This window comes from Sceloporus occidentalis, unplaced genomic scaffold (assembly GCF_023333645.1).
Source record: "Sceloporus occidentalis isolate IW3139 unplaced genomic scaffold, rSceOcc1.0.p SCAF_1, whole genome shotgun sequence".
NCBI classification, from domain to species: Eukaryota; Metazoa; Chordata; class Lepidosauria; order Squamata; family Phrynosomatidae; genus Sceloporus; species Sceloporus occidentalis.
Window position 1 is genome coordinate 184416246 of NW_028316981.1, and position 22158 is coordinate 184438403.

At 40.4% G+C, this 22158-nt stretch overlaps 1 protein-coding gene across 1 annotated transcript; it reads left to right on the forward strand.

The window, feature by feature from the left end:
- Positions 1-242: 242 nt before the first annotated feature.
- LOC149323023 (vascular cell adhesion protein 1-like) lies at positions 243-21022 on the forward strand. Its single transcript, XM_089509794.1, has 5 exons — positions 243-326; positions 12194-12454; positions 18272-18565; positions 18723-18983; positions 20194-21022. Exons 1-5 carry the CDS (start codon positions 269-271, stop codon positions 20286-20288), a joined length of 969 nt encoding a protein of 322 aa, XP_089365920.1. The 5' UTR covers positions 243-268; the 3' UTR covers positions 20289-21022.
- Positions 21023-22158: the final 1136 nt, after the last annotated feature.

The following is a 22158-nucleotide window of genomic DNA, read 5'->3' on the forward strand; positions in this document are numbered from 1 at the left end:
TGGCATAGATTTCTCCTCAAAGCTTCAAGTGTTATTGCCTCCTGCGTCTATTTTTTGGAGGGGGATTGCTTGGGTGAGGCTGGCAAATTCAAAAGGAATAGGTCTTTGGATGAGTCAGATGGAAGGTGGGGCAAAGGAAATGATTATTTCCTGAGCTGAATTTAGAGAGGAGTAACGGTTGCTCAATGCTGCTTTGACTCCACATAACTAGCTGAAAAGCTGCGCTGTTCCTGAGTGATCTTCATTTTGGTGCCTCAGCCCAGTTAAGATGACAGCTGTCCTGCTATTCAACCTAGCTGGCCTTCTTAGTTTCTGCCTGCCTTTGGGTGAGTCCAAAATATTCAGTAATTGTAATCTATTGAAACGGGAGAGTTTGAAATCGGTTATGTTTGTGGTCAGCCTGGCTAGTACAACCTGAAAGCTGCCTCATTCCAAGAACCCAGAGTACAAACGGGCAGCAAATGTTACAAAGAGTCTCTTGAGTTTGTGTGATCTTTACATGGGATGCATTTCATGCAGTCATGTCGCCTGCATGTTAGAAAGAACATGCAAACCTTCACATGTCCATTTTCATACTGTGTGGAAATCTCTTGGTTTTGGCAGCATCCTATGCCAAAAGAAAGTGTCATATTATGAAAGCTAAAGGGATATATGTTTTAGTTATAGGAACTTTTGTTAGTAGTAAGGGTAGGCAACCTTTGATGCTCCAGATGTATTAAATGACAGCTCCCATAATCCCTTACCACTAGCCAAGGTGGCTGGTATGGTTTCCAGATGGAAAATTGGAGATGGATCCTTTATGCTTAATAGTTATGTTGTTGTTTGTAGTTGCCTTTGGACCAATCTCGATTCATGGTGAATCTGTGATTGAGATGTCTCCAATCTCCCCATTCTTTATCTCTGCTCAGGTCCTGTAGGTTTAGGTCCAAGGTATCGCTGACCGAGTTTATACATCTGGCATGTGGTCTTTCTCTCTTTCTCCTGCCTTCTACCTTCCCCAGCATCATTGTCTCTTCTAATGAGTCATGCCTTCTCATGATATGGCCAAAGTATGACAGCCTCAGTTTAGTCTTCTTGGCTTCCAGGGAGGGTTGTTTGTCTTTTTGGCTGTCCACGATATTCTCAGCACTCTTTTCCAGCACCACATCTCAAATGAGTTAATTTTCTTCTTATCTGCTTTCTTCACTGTCCAGCTTTCACATCCATACATGGTAATGGGTTGGACGATTCAAACTTTAGTGTTCAGCTGTACATCTTTACACTTTAGAATTTTGTCTAGTTCTTTCATAGCTGCCTTTCCCATTCCTAATCTTCTGACTTCTTAACTGCAGTCTGTTATGATCAATGTTTGATCCAAGGTATGGGAAATCTTTAACTGTTTTGATTTCCTCATTATCTAGTTTGAATTTATGTACATCCTCCATGGTCATTATTTTTGTTTTCTGTATGTTTAACTTTAGGCTTTCCTTTGCACTTTCTTCTTTCACTTTCTTTAGTGATTGATCCAAGTCTGTGATTCTTTCTGCTAGTAGTATAATGTGGTGTCTGCCTGCTGGTGTTTCTTCCTCCTATCTTCACTCCTCCTCCTTCTGTGACTAAACCTGCTCTACATGTGATATTTTCTGCATACAAGTTGTTTCTCTGTATTCTGTTATTAAAGTAGCTTCTTGTCCTAAGTACAGATTCCTCATGAGGAATATCAGATGTAGTGGCGCTCCTATTTCTTTAAGAGCATTCCATAGCTTTTTGTAATCTATGCAGTCAAAGGCCTTGCTATAGTACAGTCTATAAAGCACATGCTGATTTTTCTCCTCTGGAATTCTTTGGCTTGCTTCATTATCCATTGTATGTTGGCAATGTGGTCTCTAGTGCCTCTTCCTTTTCTGAACCCTGCTTGGACATCTGGCAATTCTTTCTCCGGTTATGATGGTTGTATAGATGAGAGAATTTTATCAGGTGCTGTTTATCATACAGCTAGGTAACAAGCAACACCTACTGAAATTCTATTTTCTACACAACCATTTAAGCAACACTTGTCCTCTCCGTTTTTCACACCAGCAACTCTATTGGCTGGGATTTTGGGAACTGGCATCTACACATCTGCAGAGCCAAAGGTTCCCTAGATTCTATAGGGAAATGTTGTCCAAGGTGTACGTATATCATGTATCACAGCATTTTTCTCAATGGGATGAAGATACGAAGTTCCTGTGTGTCTGTTCACATTGTGGATCAACCAGAGCTTGGGGTTACTGTTTCTCTGCTATATATTCATGTGTTGGCAGTGGTTATTAATGAAGGCATAACATTTTTCAAGAGCAGGAGTAAAGCTACTTTATTGGTGTAAAACAAGGGTAGGAAAAGTTCAGCCCACAATCTGCATGTGTCTCAACACCTGTTTCTGCCCCCCCCCCCAGTTGCCCCACACACCCTCAAACCTCCAGACCCAAATTTTACAGACAAAAATTGCCTGAAAATTGTAAAGCCATTGCAATGCAGTACTAATATGCACCAATTTCCCTTTATCTCCCCACTCCACCCCCAAATTATTTTTAAAAACTTGGAAAAAGCACTAATTTCCATAAGCCCTGCCACAAGTGGAAAAAGGAAACTAAACTACTGTACAGTACTTGCTCTGAGACATCTGAGAATGGCCTCTTTCTCATTCTGTTCTGCTGACAACATTTGTTTCCTTGTTCAATGCTCTCTCTGCTCTTGCATTCATATGTATTTTAAATGTTTCCAGGTTCCCAGGTACTGAGGGCAACACACTGGAAAAAAGTGGATGAACTAAAAAAGGATGCACAGAGAATGTGTCATGCACATTATCAGGGGAATGTTAAGGTGAACTGGTGGCAAAGTCAGTGTTGCATAGTAGTTAAGGTTTTCAGCTATAATGTGGGAAGCATAGGTTCTAGTTTCTTTGGGTCATACTGGTGTTTTAATATAATTGAACAGTTCCAGTTAAAAGTCCCTTGTCCCATTTTCCTCTACTTTAAAAATTTCCACTACTTCCCTCCTATGTCCTCATCTTATTCCAGTTCTTGCAGACTGAGTGCAAAGTGCAAAAGTAGTTTACATTGAAGTAATTCATTACAAGGGGAGAGGAGAGGAAGGGGTGGAGTCTAGGCCTTCCTGGAAGGTTCAGGCAAAAGCAAATTGCTGCAGTCTCTCTCAGCTTATGCCTTACTCATTAATATCTTTTGCCATATTGTCTGCATTTTGATGTTGCTTGGCTAAACATGATGCACTTTTCAGTCCACACTGAGATTTAAACATGACACTCTGTGTAATCATCAAAGGTGCAATCCATGCTGAGTAGCCAGCTACTTCTCTTATTTTTTAAACACATGCTATTTTTGCATTATTGGCCTTGGAATATGAAAAAAAGAACAATAGTCAAAGGAAAAGAGGGCTCAGTATTACTAACAATGTACAGTCAGCCCTCCATATCCATGGATTTTTAAACTATGGATTCAAGCATTCACAGCTTCAAATTATTTAAAAAATATATAAATTCCGAAAAGCAAACCTTGATTTTGCCTTATATTGCCTTTTTATATAAGGCAAAATCTTACACAGTGGGCCCTTCCCTTATGCGGGGGATCCATTTCGGATCCCCCCCACGTAAGGGAAATGCCGCGTATGCTTGCACCCCATTGAAAACAATGGAGTGTGTGCTTGTGGAGGCGCAATGCGCAGACCACAAACCAGCGCACCATATATTTTACTGTTGCACAGCTTCAGCGTAAGCTTGAGGTCACGGATAGTGCACCCGCATTTGGCGTGTGCGCACTGTATAATACAAACCTTGATTTTGCCATTTTATATAAAGCATTTATACTATTTTCCTATGCCATTATGTTTAATGGGACTTGAGCATCCATGGATTTTGGTATCCATGGGGGGGGGGGGGGTCATAGAAACAAACCCCAGCAAATACCAAGGGCCCAATGTACTGGTGATCCTAAAAGCTCAAACTGTCCTTTCAATTTGCTTCTCTGAAAAATGTCTCAAGGCCAAGGCAATATGTGCTGAAAAATTATTAAAACCCAGCCTTAACCTTGGACTATCAGAAATAAGCAAAAAGCTGAATCAGCATTAAAGATGTCCTTCAAAGCAGAAAAACAGCCTGTTGAACTTTGGGACATGAGGAAATTTCTCATAGCAAGGACAAAGGTTCAGAGCACTGCTTGTCTCACTCCTTTTCCCTATTTAAATGGACTAAACAAGGCTCAAAACTCTTCAGGATATCAAAAGATTTTGTCTTACATTCTGGTTACGACTGAGTTAGGAAGGGCCAACCCACAATGTTTTGGACCAATGGGATAAACTAAGAAGAGAGTTTCTCTTTAGGGTCATCCAACACACTTTGGACCCTAATGGTCCTTCTATCAGGGAAATATAAAATAGATGTACAAATAATTATTTATTATAAAACATATGTGCATAGTCACATGTACGTAAAACTGCAATAATGTATATAAAAGTACATCATTCCAAAGATCAAATCAATATTTATAATGGTTGGAAATGCTACAAGCCTCAGAAGAGAGCAGCAGTGATATTTCAATGGGTTTTTCAGTGACTTACAATCTCCTCATGTTTTATCCACCTGTCCCAACCTCTCTTAGGTTGATATTCTTAGAGATCATGCCACGTCTTTTCGCCACCTCCTTTTTGCTCCTCCACTGCTCCAAAAATAAAATGTAGTCCTGTTTTCCTGTTTTAGCACAGATTAGCCAAAGACCCTTAGAGAACTTTCATATTGCTAATGGAATTCCTATAATAAAAGGTTAGTTAGCCATAGAAATCAATGCTCCTTAATCACAGTACACACAGCCAATCTCTATAGACAACAATAATAAATATTGTTGCCCAGCCATGAAGACACTACTTTTTTAAATAAACCATTCATTCCAAAATCTACAGCTTGCAAAATCTATAATCGTTCAAAAGAATGTGTGGCAGTGTGCCTACGTCTGTCATAGGTTCAAGATAGTAAAATGTAGACACCTGAAACTGGCAAAGAGACTGAGTGGTGTGGTATTGCATTGTTTTCAAGCCATGACATTTATTTAATTGAAATCTGTCTGTAGCCTGCATGGTGTAGTAGTGATCTGAGCATCGGAGACCAAGTTTTGAATCCCTGGATGGTAGTAGTTATATTGGTAAGCTATCTGTTCCTTGTGCTTTGTTCTTCCAAATTGCTTCGAGTGCTGCTTTAATATCGCTTACATGGAAGAATTTACTACTATGTCAAACAGTGGGATTACATTCTGATAAGAGACAGCCAGTGTGGTGTATTGGTCTGAGTATCAAGACCATGGTTTGAATCTCTGCTCAGCCATGGAAACCCACTGGGTGACCTTGGGCAAGTCACACACTCTCAGCCTCAGAGGATGGCAAAGACAAACTCTCTCTGAACAAATCTTGTCAAGAAAACCTATGAGAGAAAATCACCATAAACTGGATTCAAATGAGGGCTCTTAAGAACAAGCCCAAAGTGTCATTTTTAAATCACTTTAGGACAGAAGTCCTTAATTTTCCCTCTGTACACCATTCCAAGCTGAAATACCCTAATGCACCAGCAGATCTGATCTGATCTTGGAAGCTAAGGAGGGTCAGCTCCTCCCAGCTACTTGGATGGGAGACCGCCAATGAGTACCAGGCGCTGTAGGCTACATTTCAGAAAAAGGAACTAGTACAACTGCCTCTGGGTATGCCTTAAGAAAGCCCTATGATTTTAATGGAGTCAGCATAAGTCAACAGGCAACTTGAAGGCACAGGTCTGCACTCACACAGAGATCCCTCCAAATAGTACCAAAAAAGAAAGATTTCTGCTGCATGGTAAAGATTAGGGAAAGGCTGAAGAATATGTGCCTTCAAGTTGGCTGCCAACTTATGCTGACCCATTAAATTCATAGGCTTTCTTTGGTAAGGCATGGTACTTGGAGACAGACAAGCAAGAAAGAAAAATAATGTTAATAGAGGGGGGAGACAAAGAGTAGCAGGGGGTGCTATCTGATTTCCTTTGCAAAGCTGGCTGCTTCTGCTCGGTGGTGTGTCTTCAAGTCATATCCAACTCTGGTGACCTTAAGATGAACCTATCATGGGGTTTTCCTAACAAGATTTGTGCAGAGAGAATTTGCCATTGCCTTTCCCCTCTCAGAGTGAGAAAGCATGACATATGCAAGGTCACCCAATGAGTTTCCATGGCTGAGTGGGAAATGAAACCCTAGTCTCCTAGAGTCCTAATCCAACACTCAGACCACTAGTCTACACCATGCCGGCTCGTGTACTTCTACTTTGTGGCTGTGTGCCTTCAAGTTGTTCTGACTTATGGCTACCCTAAGAAAAATCTTTCACAAGGTTTTCTTTGCAACATTTTTTCCAGAGGGCCTTTGCCCTTGCATTTATTTGTGAAAGTGTGTCACTTGCCCAAGGTCACCCAGTGGGTTTCCACAGCTAAGTGAGGATTTGAGCCCTTGTTCCCAGAATCATAGTTCAGCACTCCACATGCTGGCTCTTGGGCTGATCATATTCAAAAACATAGGTAAATTCTGACAAGGAAACCTTCATTTTGCTAGTTTATATAAGGCATTTTACTGTGCCATTGTATATAATAGGGCTTGAGCATTCACCGATTTTGGTATCCACAGTGGGTGCAGGGATCAATAGGAGGCCCCAATTTTAATTAAATAAATAATCAACTATTTAAAATTTTCTATTAAGACTACAAATTTATATATCATCTGGGATTCATATATTTTCTCAAAGGATAACATTGAGAAACAACTGACTTTCCAGATTTGAGTGTGCCAGCTCTTCAACCCTCAGTGTTGTAGTGGGTTATATGAAAGATTTGGGTTGTTGTTGTTGTTGTTGTTGTTGTAACTAGCAAGAAATCTAGAAACAGAAGCTCCCTTTTCTACCTTTTAACTGCATCACTTAATTGACAACCGGACATTTTCAGTTAGACTTCCCACATTCTAGCTGTCAACAGTTTCTACCCACAAACTGAGGACCAAAATAATTGGGCTGCCCAGGTAATGTAAAAATCATGGCCGTAACTAGGATACAGGAATCTGTTTTCCTTTAATGGAAAGCAGAATTGGCCTTCTGTATCCACAGATTCCTTTCCCATAGATTCAAGCATCCACACCTTGAAAATATTTTTTTAAAAATAGATAAATTCTGACAAGAAAACCTTGATTTTGCCATATTATATAAAGGACACCATTTTACACTGTCGCTGCATTTAATGGGACTTGCACATCCACAGATTTTGGGATCTATGGGGGAATCCTGGAACTAAACCCCAGTGGATACAAAGGGTCCACTGTAGTAATACATAAGGATATCCAGCACTTTGATTTATTTAAAAAGTCACACCAAATGCCTTGTAAATACTATGATTCATAAATGCTCCCTGTTAAAGAGCAGGAGGAGGGGAATAATGCAAGAATGGAAATTTTCCACTCAGATACAGGCAAAATAGTCAGTAGCTTTAGGAATGTAGTAAGTGTAAGTCAGCTTTTCAGAAAATATTTTGTTCTCATGGACTAACACTGGGTGATGCAAGCTGTAATGAATGTCTGCCACTGGAAGGAGACCTTCATGGTGAAGCGGGCGATTTTCCTGTTACAATAGGAGTCTTGTTATCTATCTAAAAAGAAATCTTTAGGAAACATATCCAGGGATAGCTGTGTTAGCCGTGTATGTAGCACATATAATAACATCCAAAATCCACAAAATAGTAACAAAATGCAGGCTCGGGAATAAGATTGTCTTATTTTTTTTCTTCCTCTATGATTTTTAACATCTTGGCCTGATGAAGAAGCCAGTGAAGCTTCAGAAGTGTGCAACATGTATTTTTTTTGCATTTGGTTGGTCCAATAAAGGTATCACTGTTTTGTGGATTTGGGAAACCTTAGGGTTATTCTACTGTATGAATGCTCTGAAGATGCCTGCCATTAGTATTTAAGATTCTTTTATCTTCTGTTTCTTAACGAAGAGAGGTGGACAACGATGGATGCTACCCCATGAATAAAGAAGGAAAATTAGGCGTTGCCTGATTGTAGAACCAGCCCTGATTTGAATTTTTTTATATCAGAGAACACTTTCCATGTATCACAGATGATTTGCCGCTTGTAATGCAAAACATGGCCTTGCATATTTCAGCATTGATTCTAGTTTGAACTTTTTTATTTCTTATTTTCTTAGTAATTGTATTACAGAGCACTTCAAGAGCAAATATGCCTGCTACTGAGTCTGGTACAGGAAAAAATAGCTACAAAATAATGTATTGTTTTATCTGTTCTATTAACTGTAGGCCTGCAAATATAGTAAATTAAAGTCACTAATGTTGTTACTTAATTGCTTACCTAATCTGAATGATAATCAAGAAATTGTCAGATTGACTCCTTTCACTTTTGTTAACTAGATTTATGCCCTCTCTGAGGCATACAGTATCTCTGCATCCTCTCTATAGGTTCTTCTAGACTAGCCAAAAGTGTAGGTTCGGCAGATATCACAGCTGTACTTATCAGAGGTTTTTTTTTAATATGGTGGTTTGAGTATAGGAGACAGTAGGGTTCGAATCCTGCAGGTGGCCTTGGGCACATCACAGTCTCTCAGCCTCAGAAGATGGCAATGGAAAAACCCACTCTGAAAATTTTGCCAGGGATTTGCCCTGTAATAGGTGCACCTTAAAGTTGCCATACGTTGGAAACAACTTGAAGGCAAGCGACAACAACAGCAACAGCAACAAAATTTTCCTTCTGTCCTAATATTTTCCCCCCATAAATATTTGGTCCTAGAGTGCATCTGCACTGTAGAAATAATGCAGTTTGACACCACTTTAAGTGCTGTAGCTCCAGCCTATAGAAACTTGGGATTTGTAGCTTTACAAGTAGGGTTGCCATATCCCGCCAGGGGGCGGGACTTTTCCGGTTTGGGGCGGGTCCAAGTGGTCCCACCCCGGTTTGGCTCCGCCCCCAGGATCCCCCCTGCGACGGACGCCAGGCAGGGAAAGGGTCTCACCTCGGCGGGGCCCTTTTCCACTGCCTTGTCGCCTCCTCCGCCGGCCAGGGAGACGGCCAGACAGCGGGAAAGGGTCTCGCCTCAGCGGGGCCCTTTTCTGCTGCCTTTCCGCCTCCTCCGCTGGCAAGGGAGGCGGCCTGGCAGAGAAAAGAGCCTTTCCTCTTCTCTCTCCTCCTCCTCTTCTTCTGCCTCCTCTCCTCCTCCTCTTCTTCCTCTTCTTCTTCATCTTCTTCCTCCTCCTCCTCCTCCTCCTCCTCTTCTTCTTCTTCCTCCTGTCCTCCTCCTCCTCCCCTTCTTCTTCATCTTCTCCTTCCTCCTCTTCTTCTCCACCTCTTCTTCTCCACCTCATCCTTCCCCTCTTCCTCCCTTTTTTCTTCCTCTCTACTTCCTCTTCTTCCTCCTCCTCCTTTTCCCCTCTTCCTCCTCCTCCTCTTCTTCCTCCTTTTCTTCTTCTCCTCTTCCTCCTCCTCTGCTTCTTCCACTCTTCCTCCTCTTCTGGTTTTTGGCCAGAAAGGGAAGCACATTTCTGGCATCTGTCTAGGAATAATGCCAAATGTCCTCCATTTTGATCATGCCTAAGAAACATGCATTTATATGATATTTTTTAAAAAAAAATCATCAATTTTTTGCATGTCCTCCATGTTAAAAAATGTGCCCTCCATCAGAAAATTTTGTCCTACATTTGTCCTACATTTGTCCCGGTTTGGAGGTCCTGACTTATGGCAACCCTATTTACAAGGTCTTTAGCTTTCTCTGCCGAAGAGTGCGGGTGCCTCCCAAAACTACAAATTGCAGGATTCTGTAGGATGGAGCCATGGTAGTAAAAGTGGTGTCAAACTGCATCATTTCTCCAGTGTGTAGATGCATTCTGGTTGCAATTTTTTAATCTCACAAAAGCTTTGAGTGAGAGTTTGTTTTTCTTCCCTGTCCTGGGAGTTTCTGATACAGACCAGAGTAAACGTCACTCATTCCTTCCACTGTATTTTTGAACAGACCTACCAAACAGGAAGTTAAATGGAGGCATGGCCTTTGCCATGAGGTTTTCTGCTGACTTTCAATTCCTCATCCCTTTTTCTGGTTACCAGATTGAATTTTTGTTCTTGTTGATGTTTTCCCCTTCTTTTTGCAGTTACAGTGCTAAAGTGGTATAGCACTCTGTCACTTTAGCAGCCTAGCAACATTTTAAAAGCAAAAATTAAATGAGTAAGCCAAAGAACATAGATATAAGGGAGCAGCACAGGAAAGGGTCTTTTGTTCATGGAGCGGATGATGGCAGGGATGGAGGGATGATGGAATTATCTGCCTAGGAGGGTGGTGGAGTCTCCTTCTTTGGAGGTTTTTAAGCAGATACTGGATGGCCATTGGTTGGGAGTGCTTTGAATTTGTATTTCTGCAGGACAAGGGGGTAGTTTAGATTACCTTTGTGGTCTCTTCAAACTCCATGATTCTATGAAATCCAACCACACCACTTTGGCTGCATCCGCATTGCAGAAACAATCCAGTTTGACACCACTTTAACTGCCATGGCTCAATGCTCTGGAATCCTAGGGACTGTCATTTTGTGAGACATTTAACCATCTCTGTCAGAGGGCTCTGATGCTACACAAATGACAATTCCTAGGATTCCATAGTACTGAGCCAAAGCAGCTGAAGTGGTCTCGAACTGGATTATTTCTACTGTGCAGAGGCAGCCCTAATCACATCAAATTTGAGAAAAAATTGCAGATGATGGAAATTTGCAGATCCAATGTAGCGCTAAAATTTCCCACAACCAGTAACAAACCAGGACTAAACTGCCGGTATATTTAGGGCATGACTAAATGTAGAAGGAAAAATTGCCACAGTAAGGCATTACAAGTTGTGAAATGTCAAAACACAGTACCCCAAAATTTACCAGAACTATTGGGCAGTTTGGAGGTGCCCCCTTTTACTGAATCAAGTGCATGATTGAGGTAGACATCCTTGGTTTGTTGGCAATGGAGGTGAAAACAACTGCCTTTGTCTTTGCAATTTGGCCACAGGATCTTTACTTTTAAGACCATATTTTAAGCTGATACTTTAAAGAATCTACTAATGGGACTGTATGCTTGTATTTCATATTCATTTTGTTTTTTTAAAAAAATGTGAATCACTTCTGAATGTATACACAGAAGAGTGGGATATAACATTATTTTATTTCATGGGCACTTAGTATGCAGATGTTCCCTCAAAATTGATATATTAGTCTGGCCATATTATATTAAAAAGTAATTGTACTGCATTCCCTAATTTTAAAAAAACCACTTATGATTATACAGTTGACCCTCCATATCCATGGATTCTTTACATACAGATTCAGCCATCCATGGTTTGAAAATATTTTTTTAAATATATAAATTCCAAAAAACCAAATCTTGATTTTGCTCTTGTATATAAGGGAAGCTATTTTACTACCTCATTGTACATAAAGGGACTTGAGCATCCAAGATCCAAGCTCTGAGCCATGGCAGTTAAAGTGGTGTCAAACTACTTTGTTTCTACAGTTTGGCAACAACCCCTCATTCCCAAAATTCTTTTGGGGAAATTATAACAGTTGGGCTGATATATAATAGACATAGACTATTTTTAGGAAGTTGTTTTGATCTGATTAAAAAAGTTATTTAATTTTATTTACATCTGCCTTTCTCCCAACTCAGGATTCAAGGTTGGTCATAACCACTTTAATTGTGTATATAATGTTTTAAATGTCTTTATCTGTAGTAAATTGAGTCTGGGGTGGGGTAAGGGATGATCGATGATTGGTAAATGCTTTAAATAAATAGACAGGCATACAGTTGGCCCTCCATAACCACAGATTTTTTTGATCCACGGATTCACACATATACGGATAAAAAATATAAATTCCAAAAGGCAAATTTTGATTTCCCCATTTTATATAAGGGACACCATTTTACTATGCCATTGTATTTAATGGAACTTGAGCATCCACAGATTTTTGGTAACTATAGGGGAGGGGGGATCCTAGAACCAAACTCCAGTGGATACCACAATATATTTTTAGTATAGGATTTTCCAATAATTTATGATTTGATTATGGCACAGGAGCAATGCCCAAACTGGGCTACAACGTTTTTTTGAATTCTTCACCTATGTTTATCTTGTCTTCTTGCAGTGTGGCCTTGCAGTGTATCCATCCACCCCAAGGCACCTGTTGTGCCATTTGGGGGCTCCGTGAAACTGAACTGTACAGCTACATGCACCAACTACACCAAAATGGAGTGGGAGGTCTCTTTTGCACGAGATGTTGAGGAAGGAGAAGGATGGATTTCTCTGAACATCAAGAACGTGACAGAATGGACACCTCAGCCACTGTGCTTGGCCAAATACAAGGCATCTGGCTCAATCCACACCAGGGCAGTAATCTATGTTTACAGTAAGTTTTCCAAGGATGTGATCACTGAACAATATCTGCAGGCCATGCTAAACTGTCTACTACACATTTAACTTCTTTTCTCAAAACGTTTGACAGGAATGGTCAATTCCCCTTGTTTTCCCTGCACTTTCTCAAAGAAGGTATTATCACTAGACTCTACTATATATCTTCGCTACCATTATCAGATCCTAGTCTTTTTGTTGTATTGAATAGTGTCTGTTAGCAGAAAAAAATAATAATGGATATTAGGTACAGACTGTGCCATGGCCTCACCAGATCTATCCTAATTTTTTGGGATGTGGTTGAACCAGTTTTTGTTAAAGAGTACTTCTACCCAGGAGCAATTTTAACTACTTATGTGGTAATTAGTTATTCCCCTTTGTCTGTAAAGCTTAATAAGAGGTCGTTCCCACTGGGAAAAGCCTCGAATCCTGATTCGATGTATGTGCCCCTAGTTCCCACTGGAAATCGATGTCAGATCAGAATTGATTTTTTTAAAAGGGGAGGGACAAATGGCAGGGGGGTGTCATCCATCCCTAGAGATGTCACACACACACCCAGTGCCGCCTTTTTGGGTCCTTTAAAAGAAAAAAAACACAAATAAAACAAGCGCAAAATCGATTGATTGGCAAAGCAACTACTTGTAGAAACAAGTAGCTGCTAAGCCATTCTACTGATTTTGCGATTAGTTTTATTTTAAGAAAAGAGTCTCCACCATCTTCCTCCTCCTCTTCCTCCTGGCTCCATTTCCCGGTGTCCATGCTTCCTCTGCCCGGCCTTGCCTCCGTCCTCCTCCTCTCCATTCGGTGGTGATTCAGGCAGGGGAGGGATGGATGGAGGGACAGGGAGAACCAGTGGCGGGTGCCGTCTCTGCCCTCCGGAGCGCCTCCTCCTCCGACCCACCACGCTATGGCCTCTGGCCTGGCACCTGCGGAGTGACACACCGCTGATGTTGGAGCATGTCTTCCCCCAGAAGAGCTGGCACTGCATGCACTCTGGAGCGGCAAGAGGAGCCTGACAGAGACAGAGAAGCTTAACAAACAGTATTCACTACTCGTGGGGGACACCAAATAAGATATTATTTGCTGTGGGGGATAGTTTTCAGAGAAAGGTGAGGAACTCACAGTTCAGGGCTATCTTTTTCAGTTGTTTTTTTTAAAAGCAAAAAGACAGTTCTGTTTGTCTGTCTCCTGGGAAATTTTTTGCAAGATTGGAGAAAAGTGTAAGAGAGAGACTGAAGATGAGGGAAAGAGGCATCTAGAATTTCCCTGACTGTCTCTGCCTTGAATTGGCAAGTGTATTATTCAAAATACAATTATTATATACTCTAATGCAGAAAAAACATTCTGCACATGTTCAGAGGCACTCAAAATAGTTATAATTGAGCTTTATTGTATTAGTTACAGCATTGTAGTTATAATTTATTTTTGGGGCCTAAGCTTTATTCTGTATACCTTCCAATTTTTTCTTTTTTGTTGCAGAAATGTAATCAATAAATAAAATAAAACCAGGTAGTTTCCCCCTCTAGAATTTGTTCACGTCTGCCCCACTCCATTTGCCGAGTTAACTGAATGCAAACTGCTTTTGCACTCTGAACTCAGTTTGCAGCAACAAAGGCAGGCTGCTTATTATTATTTATTTATTAATGATCAACAGATCAGACATACAGATAACCATCAGACATACAGATAAAACAAATCAAATCAAATTAACATCAAATTATAAAAGTTAATATTATTAATTGGGAATCAATGTACAAAATTTGCTTCTCAAAAATTTAAAATAAAAAATTAAATTAATCGTCATAAATTTTTAAAATGTCATCTTATGCCAATACACCATTGATACTGCACAGAAGCTAACCACCTTGTTACCAATGGACACTGGTCTGTGAGCAAATGGGATACATAAAATTCATCAGTTCTTCCAGGAATACTTCTAAGAATTGGATAAATAAAAATGTGACGGTTACTATTATAGAAAGGGCAATATAACAATACATGTCCTACTGTCTCCACTGTGCCAGCTCCACAGGGGCATAAACATGCATCATAAAGAATGATGAATAAAGAATTACTTTTTAAAGTCACTTTCCAAACTCTGCCATAAATATAATTATCCTTCTATATTTGGAATGTTTAAGATCGACTTCAGTTGTATAATCTGAAACCAATTTCCCTTTTGGATATCCTAAAGCACTAAAGTGTCTTGGGATGACTGTAATGCCTGTTAGAAATTCTAGCACATTGTTCCCAAGAATAAGTTTGAGCATCTTAGACAATACAATTTCCTACACGCTTCTTTCTTAATACCAGGAAGGAGTCCCTGATGGAAATCTCTTATGCCAGCTTTCCTGGCAATGAGGTTTAGCCCCCTTCTGTTTACACTCCCATTCTATACATATCTCCAGGCATCAAGCCAAAAGCTAATCAGTGATTTCAAACTCATATGTAAAACCAGTTCATTTCCCTTTCCTCTTCACTTAATGAGACCAAGATGTTCAACCTTGTGAGGCCCATCAGATAGATGTTATGTCTGCCATGCCCATGATTAATGGCTCTAAGCCTGGGCAGACTTATCTTGGTTCAAGGTATTAGTTAGTCCTTGTGTAGGCCTGATCATATTTGTAGTAAGCATCTCCATGATGGGACTTGTGGATGGCCTATTTCTCAGATCACCAGGCACAACTTGTGCAAGGTCTCCCAACTGTCCTGATTTGACAAGGACCATCCTGATGAATCTTCTGTCATCCCACTTCTTCAGCTTCTTTTAAAATGTCCCAGTTTCTCTTTCCTCATCCCACCTTACCCCTTTCAGCTTACTTCTGTTGGTGCAAACTGAAATCAAAGTGCAAAAGTAGTTTGGACTGATCTATCTCAGCAGTGGGGAGAAGAAGGGGAATAATCTTGCCCTTCCCAGTAGGATCAGGCAAAAGCAAACTATTGTAGCCTCTTCTGGCTTATGTGTTCTTCCTCATGAATAACTTTTGCCATCTTGACCACACTCTGCTGCTGCTTGGCTATATGTGTTTTTGCTTTCGTTGGGCAAAACAGAAAGATCGGTTTGCTACTCTTTACTGGAAATGGAGAGCTGTGGAGAAATCCTATAAATCTGCCCGAAAGGAGGGGGGAAACACACTCACCCAAGGCTTTGAGAAGAAAAAGTTCACACAAATTTCCCACAACAGCTTCATTGCAGCAGGGAGCGGTGGAACAAGTTTGTTGAAACGCAGCCACATTTTATAAAGAAGAAGAAAGTAACGACCCAGCTATTTTTAACTGTGCATGCCCTAACTATACAAGGGGCTTCACAGTTCTCTTAACACTGGGTGTTATTTTTTTCTGCACACTTTGGCTTGTATAGGAATACCACACAGCAACATGATAGATACATGATGCCTTCTGCCTTTATTGACAGCATCTTGCAACCTCAGCATTTAGCATATTTCCCCAAAGGATGTGAATTAGTCAGCATTGCTTCTTAAATGCAAATGGTGTTGCTTAGGCTTGGAGAAGGATACAGATATGAAGCTTTCATTTCCATCTGTTGTATGTTGGAGGGAATGCTTGTGATTAATTTCCTCACCTATGCTGCCCTGAATTTTATTTATTTATTTACTTATTTATTACATTTCTGCAAAAACCCTCTGGGAAACTGACAAAATAAAGTTTAGGACTATATAGTAGGCTCATGGTATCTGCTGTAGTTTGGTTCCAGGACCTCTTATGGATATCAAAATCCATAGATAATGAAGTCCCATTATATACAATGATGTAGTAAAATGATGTGTGTGTGTATATACACACACATACATACAGTGTGCCCACATCATATGCAGGCGAGCTATATGCGGGTTTGAGTATATGCTCAAACCCGCGAGGGGGCACAATGGGTGGTGCATCCCATTCATATGAATGGGGCATGCACCCATGGCGCACGCGCACTGCTGCACTGCCACATGCACAAGCCCCATTCATGCAAATGGGGCTTCAGCATGCACAAAATTTAGCTTACGCGAGGGGGGGGGGCAGAATGGATCCCTGCATAAGCTGAAAGCGCGCTGTATATTCAAGCCCTGAATGACTGAATCCATGAATGCAGAATCTATGCAACTGGCTATGACTGTATGTACAATAAATAAATCTTAGTAACAAAACCCAATGTAATCCTGTCCAGGTTTAAAGCAGCAACAGAATAAAAGCAGGAGGAAGTGCATAGCCAAACAATATATCTGTGGTCAAAATAGCAAAAGTTATTAATGAGGAATAACACATAAGCTAGGTGAGGCTACAGCCGTTTGCTTTTTCCTTAGCCTACTGGGAAGGGTACGTCTCATCCCTCTTTTCTCCAACTTGATGAATTAACTGAGTACAAACTATAAGAGAGGACAAATGGGGAAAGTGGGAGGTAGGGAGAGAATGTGGAACCTTTTAAAAGCAGTTGAAAAGTAGAACAATAGAGGATTAATCGGGAGTGTCCCTGTAAAACTGGGACAGTTGGAAAGTATAAAAGTGCAAGATCTAAACACATTCGTTTTACAGAATTAAATAGTGAACCAAAATGTCTGTGATAATACAAAGATCTTTACCTCGAACTGAACTGAAAAGGCTCCAGTGTAAGAGCCAAATGAACCTCTCAGGGTGTGTGGATGCCAGCAATGAATCAGGGTGCCAGCAATGAAAAAGCCCTTTCCATTGTAGCCATCTACCTCACCTTATTTGTTAGATCATCCAATGGAAAGTCTCTGAAGATGATTATAAGGTATAAGTATGCTCTGAAACGTCTTGTTTCCATAGTCCCAGTACCAAGCTTGAAGATGTGAGGAAAATGTATGGAAAGATTCCCACGACTGCTTTTCTTCTTTCTTTTCTTTTCTTTTTTAAAACTGAAAGTGCAATCATGAGAAGGCTACCACTTTCACAGGAAGCAGCGGCTGTGTAATTCTTTTGTTGCTATGTGCCTTCAAGTCATTTCTGACTTATGGCGACTCTAAGGCAACCCTATCATGGTATTTTCTTGGCAAGGCTTGTTCATTTGAGGTTTGCCATTGCCTTTCCTTAAGGCTGAGAGAGTGGGTTTGGTGTCCCACTAATTTGTCTTTTCAGAATCAATCAACTGGTTGCAGTGAGCTGTGCAATGGAAAAGCATAAAGTTAAATGTCAAATGCCAACTTATTAATTGATGCATTTTGAAAATAATATTTTTATTCAAACACAAAAATGTCCATGATATAAAAACATATACAAGGTTACAACACTACAAACGGGGGAGGAAACACTTTATCTAAAAACCCTTGGATATAACTACTTAATGAAAACAAGAATATACAAATGACTTCCAACTTGCCAGTTTGTGGTTATTATTATCAAATCTTTCCCACATTTCCTCTATAAAGCATATAAAAAATTAAGTAAACTCTAATGATGCTGTTAGCTATTAAAAAATGACACAGTGGATTCAAAAGTCAGTGAAGAGCCTTATCACATGAGGAAAAAAAGACAAAATAAAGAGGGAGAGTAGTACCTTTCTCTGTGGTTCTCTGCATGCTGTCATTACACTTCCGTTTTCTTTCCAAGTTGGACAGTTGTAAAAGTGTGCCTTTTTCCAGATGGATAAAAGGCACACTTTTATGACTATCCCCTTCAGGAAGAAAACAGAAATGCCACAATGGCATGCTACTCTTCCAGTCTGTTTTGGCTTTCTTTTCTCATGCAATAAGACTCAAATTCTGAGAGTGACTAGACACCACTGAGAACAAGAACACACTTGCATTTCTAAATGTGCTCATCACCTATCTTTGTTGCTTCCAACGTATAGAATTCTCAACCCCGGATATCTACCTGGCTTCGGAGATTAAGAGTGGTCACTCGGAGAGAATCATCTGCAACATTTCTAGCTTGAGGGTGAGAGACCAAATCTCACCCAACGTCAACATCTCCCTGATCAGGGGTACTACACTGCTGAATATTAGCTATGGCCAAGCATCACTGGAGTACAGCTTTGTGGCAAACCTTAACCGGGATGATGGGGAAGAAATCATTTGTGCGGCCCAAGTCCAGGTGGGCTCAGAGGTGCTGAATAAGAGTGCGACAAGGACCTTGAAGGTTGTGGGTGAGTTCCATTGGTTGTGTAGCAGCTTACCTTTCCCTGGTGATGTTGGTTTGGTTCTTACAGTCTAGCAAGGTTAAGTGAAAGCAGGATGCAGTTAACTGCACTCAATAGCATAAATTGGCTTTACTTCTCAACACTTTCATTTTTTTTGTTGCAGCTAGCCCTTACAATATCAGTATCTCAACAAATCACATGACGTACCAAGCTAACACAAACATTGTAATGACGTGCGAGGCTGAAGGAAAACCCTTCCCGGAGTTTTTGTGGGATCTTCCCTCCAAAGCCAGTGTAGAGTTCTCAAACAACAACAGGACTCTGATGATCCATTCAGCTCAAAGTTTCCATAATGGGACTTACCGATGTCTAGCATATAATATGTATGGCAAGAAGTCGGCACAAATTGACATCGTCTTTCAAGGTAGGATAGCGACTGTGACTCTTTTGCTCTGTTTTCAACCTTGCATTTCCTCTTCTTTTATCCAAGTTTTATCCAAGGTGTTGCTTTCTCTGAAGACCTGCAATTGATTTGGAAGGGGTGGTGATGTGGTCATTTTCTGTAGAGTCATGGAGGATAATTTCTTAGAAAAATATATATTATATTATGCTGAATAGCCAAATATGTATAACATATATACTTGTCACAGAATTCAGAATGGCTAGGACACAATCTGAATGCTTTTAACACAAAGCAGACACTTCTTTGAGAACTGGCCTATTAACAATTATCGGTTGTACATTGAATTTTTGCTTCCTGAGAGACAGTATACCCTTGTATACCTTGCCATTCTTACTGGATTTTTTTTTTTTTTTGAAACAAAGAGTAGGATAATGTGGGGAACCTTGGGAGCTTGGACCAAATCTGGCCCTTTGGATGTCTTGAGACACTGTTATGTATTGCTATCCAAACAATTGTACAGGTCTTACCCATTCTGACGGATTGAAATGCTTCTCCTAAGTCTTAGGTTTTCCCACACTACACAGTTATGACACTTCTTTGATACTACTTCTCTTTTAGAGAACTCTGTTGTTGTTGTTGTTGTGTACCTTCAAGTCGTTTTGTACTTATTGAAACCTGAAGGTGAACCTATCATGGGGTTTCCTTGGAAAGATTTGTTCAGAGGAGGTTTGCCACTGCCTTCTCCTGAGGCTGAGAGAGCCATCCAGTGGGCTTCATCACAAAGCAGGGAATCAAACCCTGGTCCCCAGAATCTTAGTCCAGGATTCAAACCACTATGCCACACTGATCCTTGCAAAGCTATTAACTCTAGGATTCTGTAGAATGCAGCTATGGCAGTTAAAGTAGTTCAAAAGTGCTCTCATTATATACTGTGAAAGAAATCTTACTAATCAGAAGTGAGATCTTTCAGCTAAAATATTCTAATATTTCCAGGCCTACTGTTTTGCCTTTAGCCTTGCCTACCACCTCTCTGAAATTGAATTTGGCCCTTGGGTTGAAACAAGTTTCTAGTTGTAGTAGCATGACTATCAGACTATGGACTATGGTTTTCTTTTGCTGGGGCCTACAAGAGAGTTCCCACAAATCACAATTGCCATTGGTTTATGGCCCTGAGACATTCTTTCCCCTTGTGCCTCTCCATTCAAACATTTTCTCTTGTTTTCTTTTGCAGAGAGGTCTCGTAGTTGGATTGTAGCCTTGGTGGTGGTGGCATTGTTGGCTGTAGTCTTCACTGTTGGCATCTTCTGGTATCACTGCCGGAAATGAGGGGATCCAAATGGAAACAGGCAGACCTGGAACTTCTTTCTGTTGTAGGAGGCAGAGGTTGGTTGCTACAGGTTGCTTTTCTTGACAAGCCGGAGCAGAAGCAACAAATAAAGGGAATCATTGCTGTGGTTCAGAACTCTGCAGAAAATGGACAAGATCCCCCTGAAGACCTCCTTCTGCTACTGAAAGAAACAGAACATGCTCTTGTGAATTCCAAGCCAAAGCAAGAAGGCTGACAAAGACACAATAATAAGCAAAGAATTCAGCTACCTGAAGAATTCAATTTTCACTTGCCCAGGGGAAATCAAGGTTCTAGCTCTTATAATTGTAAAATATGCTTGAGAGGATGTATATGCTGCTGAAATCTTAGAAGATGGGTTAATGAACATAATGGGACTTACTCCTAACTGCTGACATGTAGGACTGTGCTGCACACCTTTTATATGAAAAAAAAAAAATCAAGTTTTGGACAAGACACTTGAGCTTTCCCATTGAAATGGGGGAGGGAGATTTTAAAAAAACACATTTGGAGAACATTATTCCCTTTATGTTTTTTCTCCAAGTGAAGATTATATGCATATTGATTGTCAGCTTCATCATTTTCATACATCCAAGGCAAAGGACAAAAACTAGAACTATTATAACTGTTATATTTTAAAAAAAACTTCCTGTATTTATGGATTACTTTTTCATTCTCTGTTGTACCAATAAAAATATCTCTGGTTAATGTTTCAAAAGGATACAGTTCTGCCAATCTAAGTATAACCCCACATGTCTAGTGCTTGAGTCATGTTACTGGCCCTGAAAGATGGGTATTGAGCAAGGTTAGGACTAGACATATCTTGTATTTGGGAGTACCCCATCTGTAGAAACCTTCCTCGAAAGGTTTTACTTTGGAAGAGAAATAATCACCAAATCAAACATGAGGCAACCCTTGTGTCTCCACCTCATTTACTGTAAATAATGAAGTATAGTCAGTAAGAAACTCAATGCAGTAAATATTAGCTTTCTTATTTTGCTAAGTGAAGAGTGTAAAATATACTCCTCCAGGGGACCTAATATTTCAGAGGGATAAAGTCATAGTAACTCAAGGGCAGCTAGAAGCCTGGCAATTCAGAATAAAGCCTGATGCACTCAGTGGATCAGAGAATTGTGAACTGCAGAATGCCTCATGCCAAACAGAAAAGAGTCTGCACCCACTGTTGATTTTGGACTAGCATCTTAACATGCTCATCCTACCCCAGAAGCCTCTAAAGAGGTTAAAGCCTTGCTGCAATGATAACAGGGGGAAGAACTGATATGTATCAGCCCCATCTCTCCAATTCTGTGTTAATGTGGACTGCAGGTTGAATCATGAACCTGTGTGGAAAGATAAAAGAGTTTCCCTTCCTTCTTGAACAGATCAGCTTTTCAGTCTGTCTCAGGAGCAAACAAGAACAACTTTGTTAGCATAGGTCAAGGATTGATAAACTCGCATAGTGATGATACTGAAGTCTACATGCTCATGTATTATGGTAGAAAGGTTCCCATGCTTTCAATAGGCTAAAGTAACTCTTCAGAGTTAGTTTTAACAATCAACAATAGAATATTTATTTCATCAGCACTGGTTAGTCCATGTTTTGCCTTAGGCTCACCATAAGTCGGAAATGACTTGAAGGCATACAACAACAACAATCACCATAACTGCCATGATGGTGATTCATAGTTTGGTGAGAGTGCTCTCTCAGAAAAGTCTAAGTTCTTTTCCCACTGGGCCCTTTCATACAACACAGTTATAGTTCTACGGTTCCACTTTAACTGCCATCATTCTGTCCTGTTGAACCCTGGTATTTGTAGTTTAGAAAAGGGAGAACTTAGCAAGAGAACTTCT

Excerpts from the sequence above, each read along its gene's own strand:
- LOC149323023 (XM_089509794.1), top strand. The coding sequence starts at position 269 with ATGACAGCTGTCCTGCTATTCAACCTAGCTGGCCTTCTTAGTTTCTGC. Across the intron at positions 327-12,193 it reads TAGTTTCTGCCTGCCTTTGG|TGTGGCCTTGCAGTGTATCC; the intron begins GTGAGTCCAAAA and ends GTCTTCTTGCAG. Across the intron at positions 18,566-18,722 it reads AAGGACCTTGAAGGTTGTGG|CTAGCCCTTACAATATCAGT; the intron begins GTGAGTTCCATT and ends TTTTTGTTGCAG.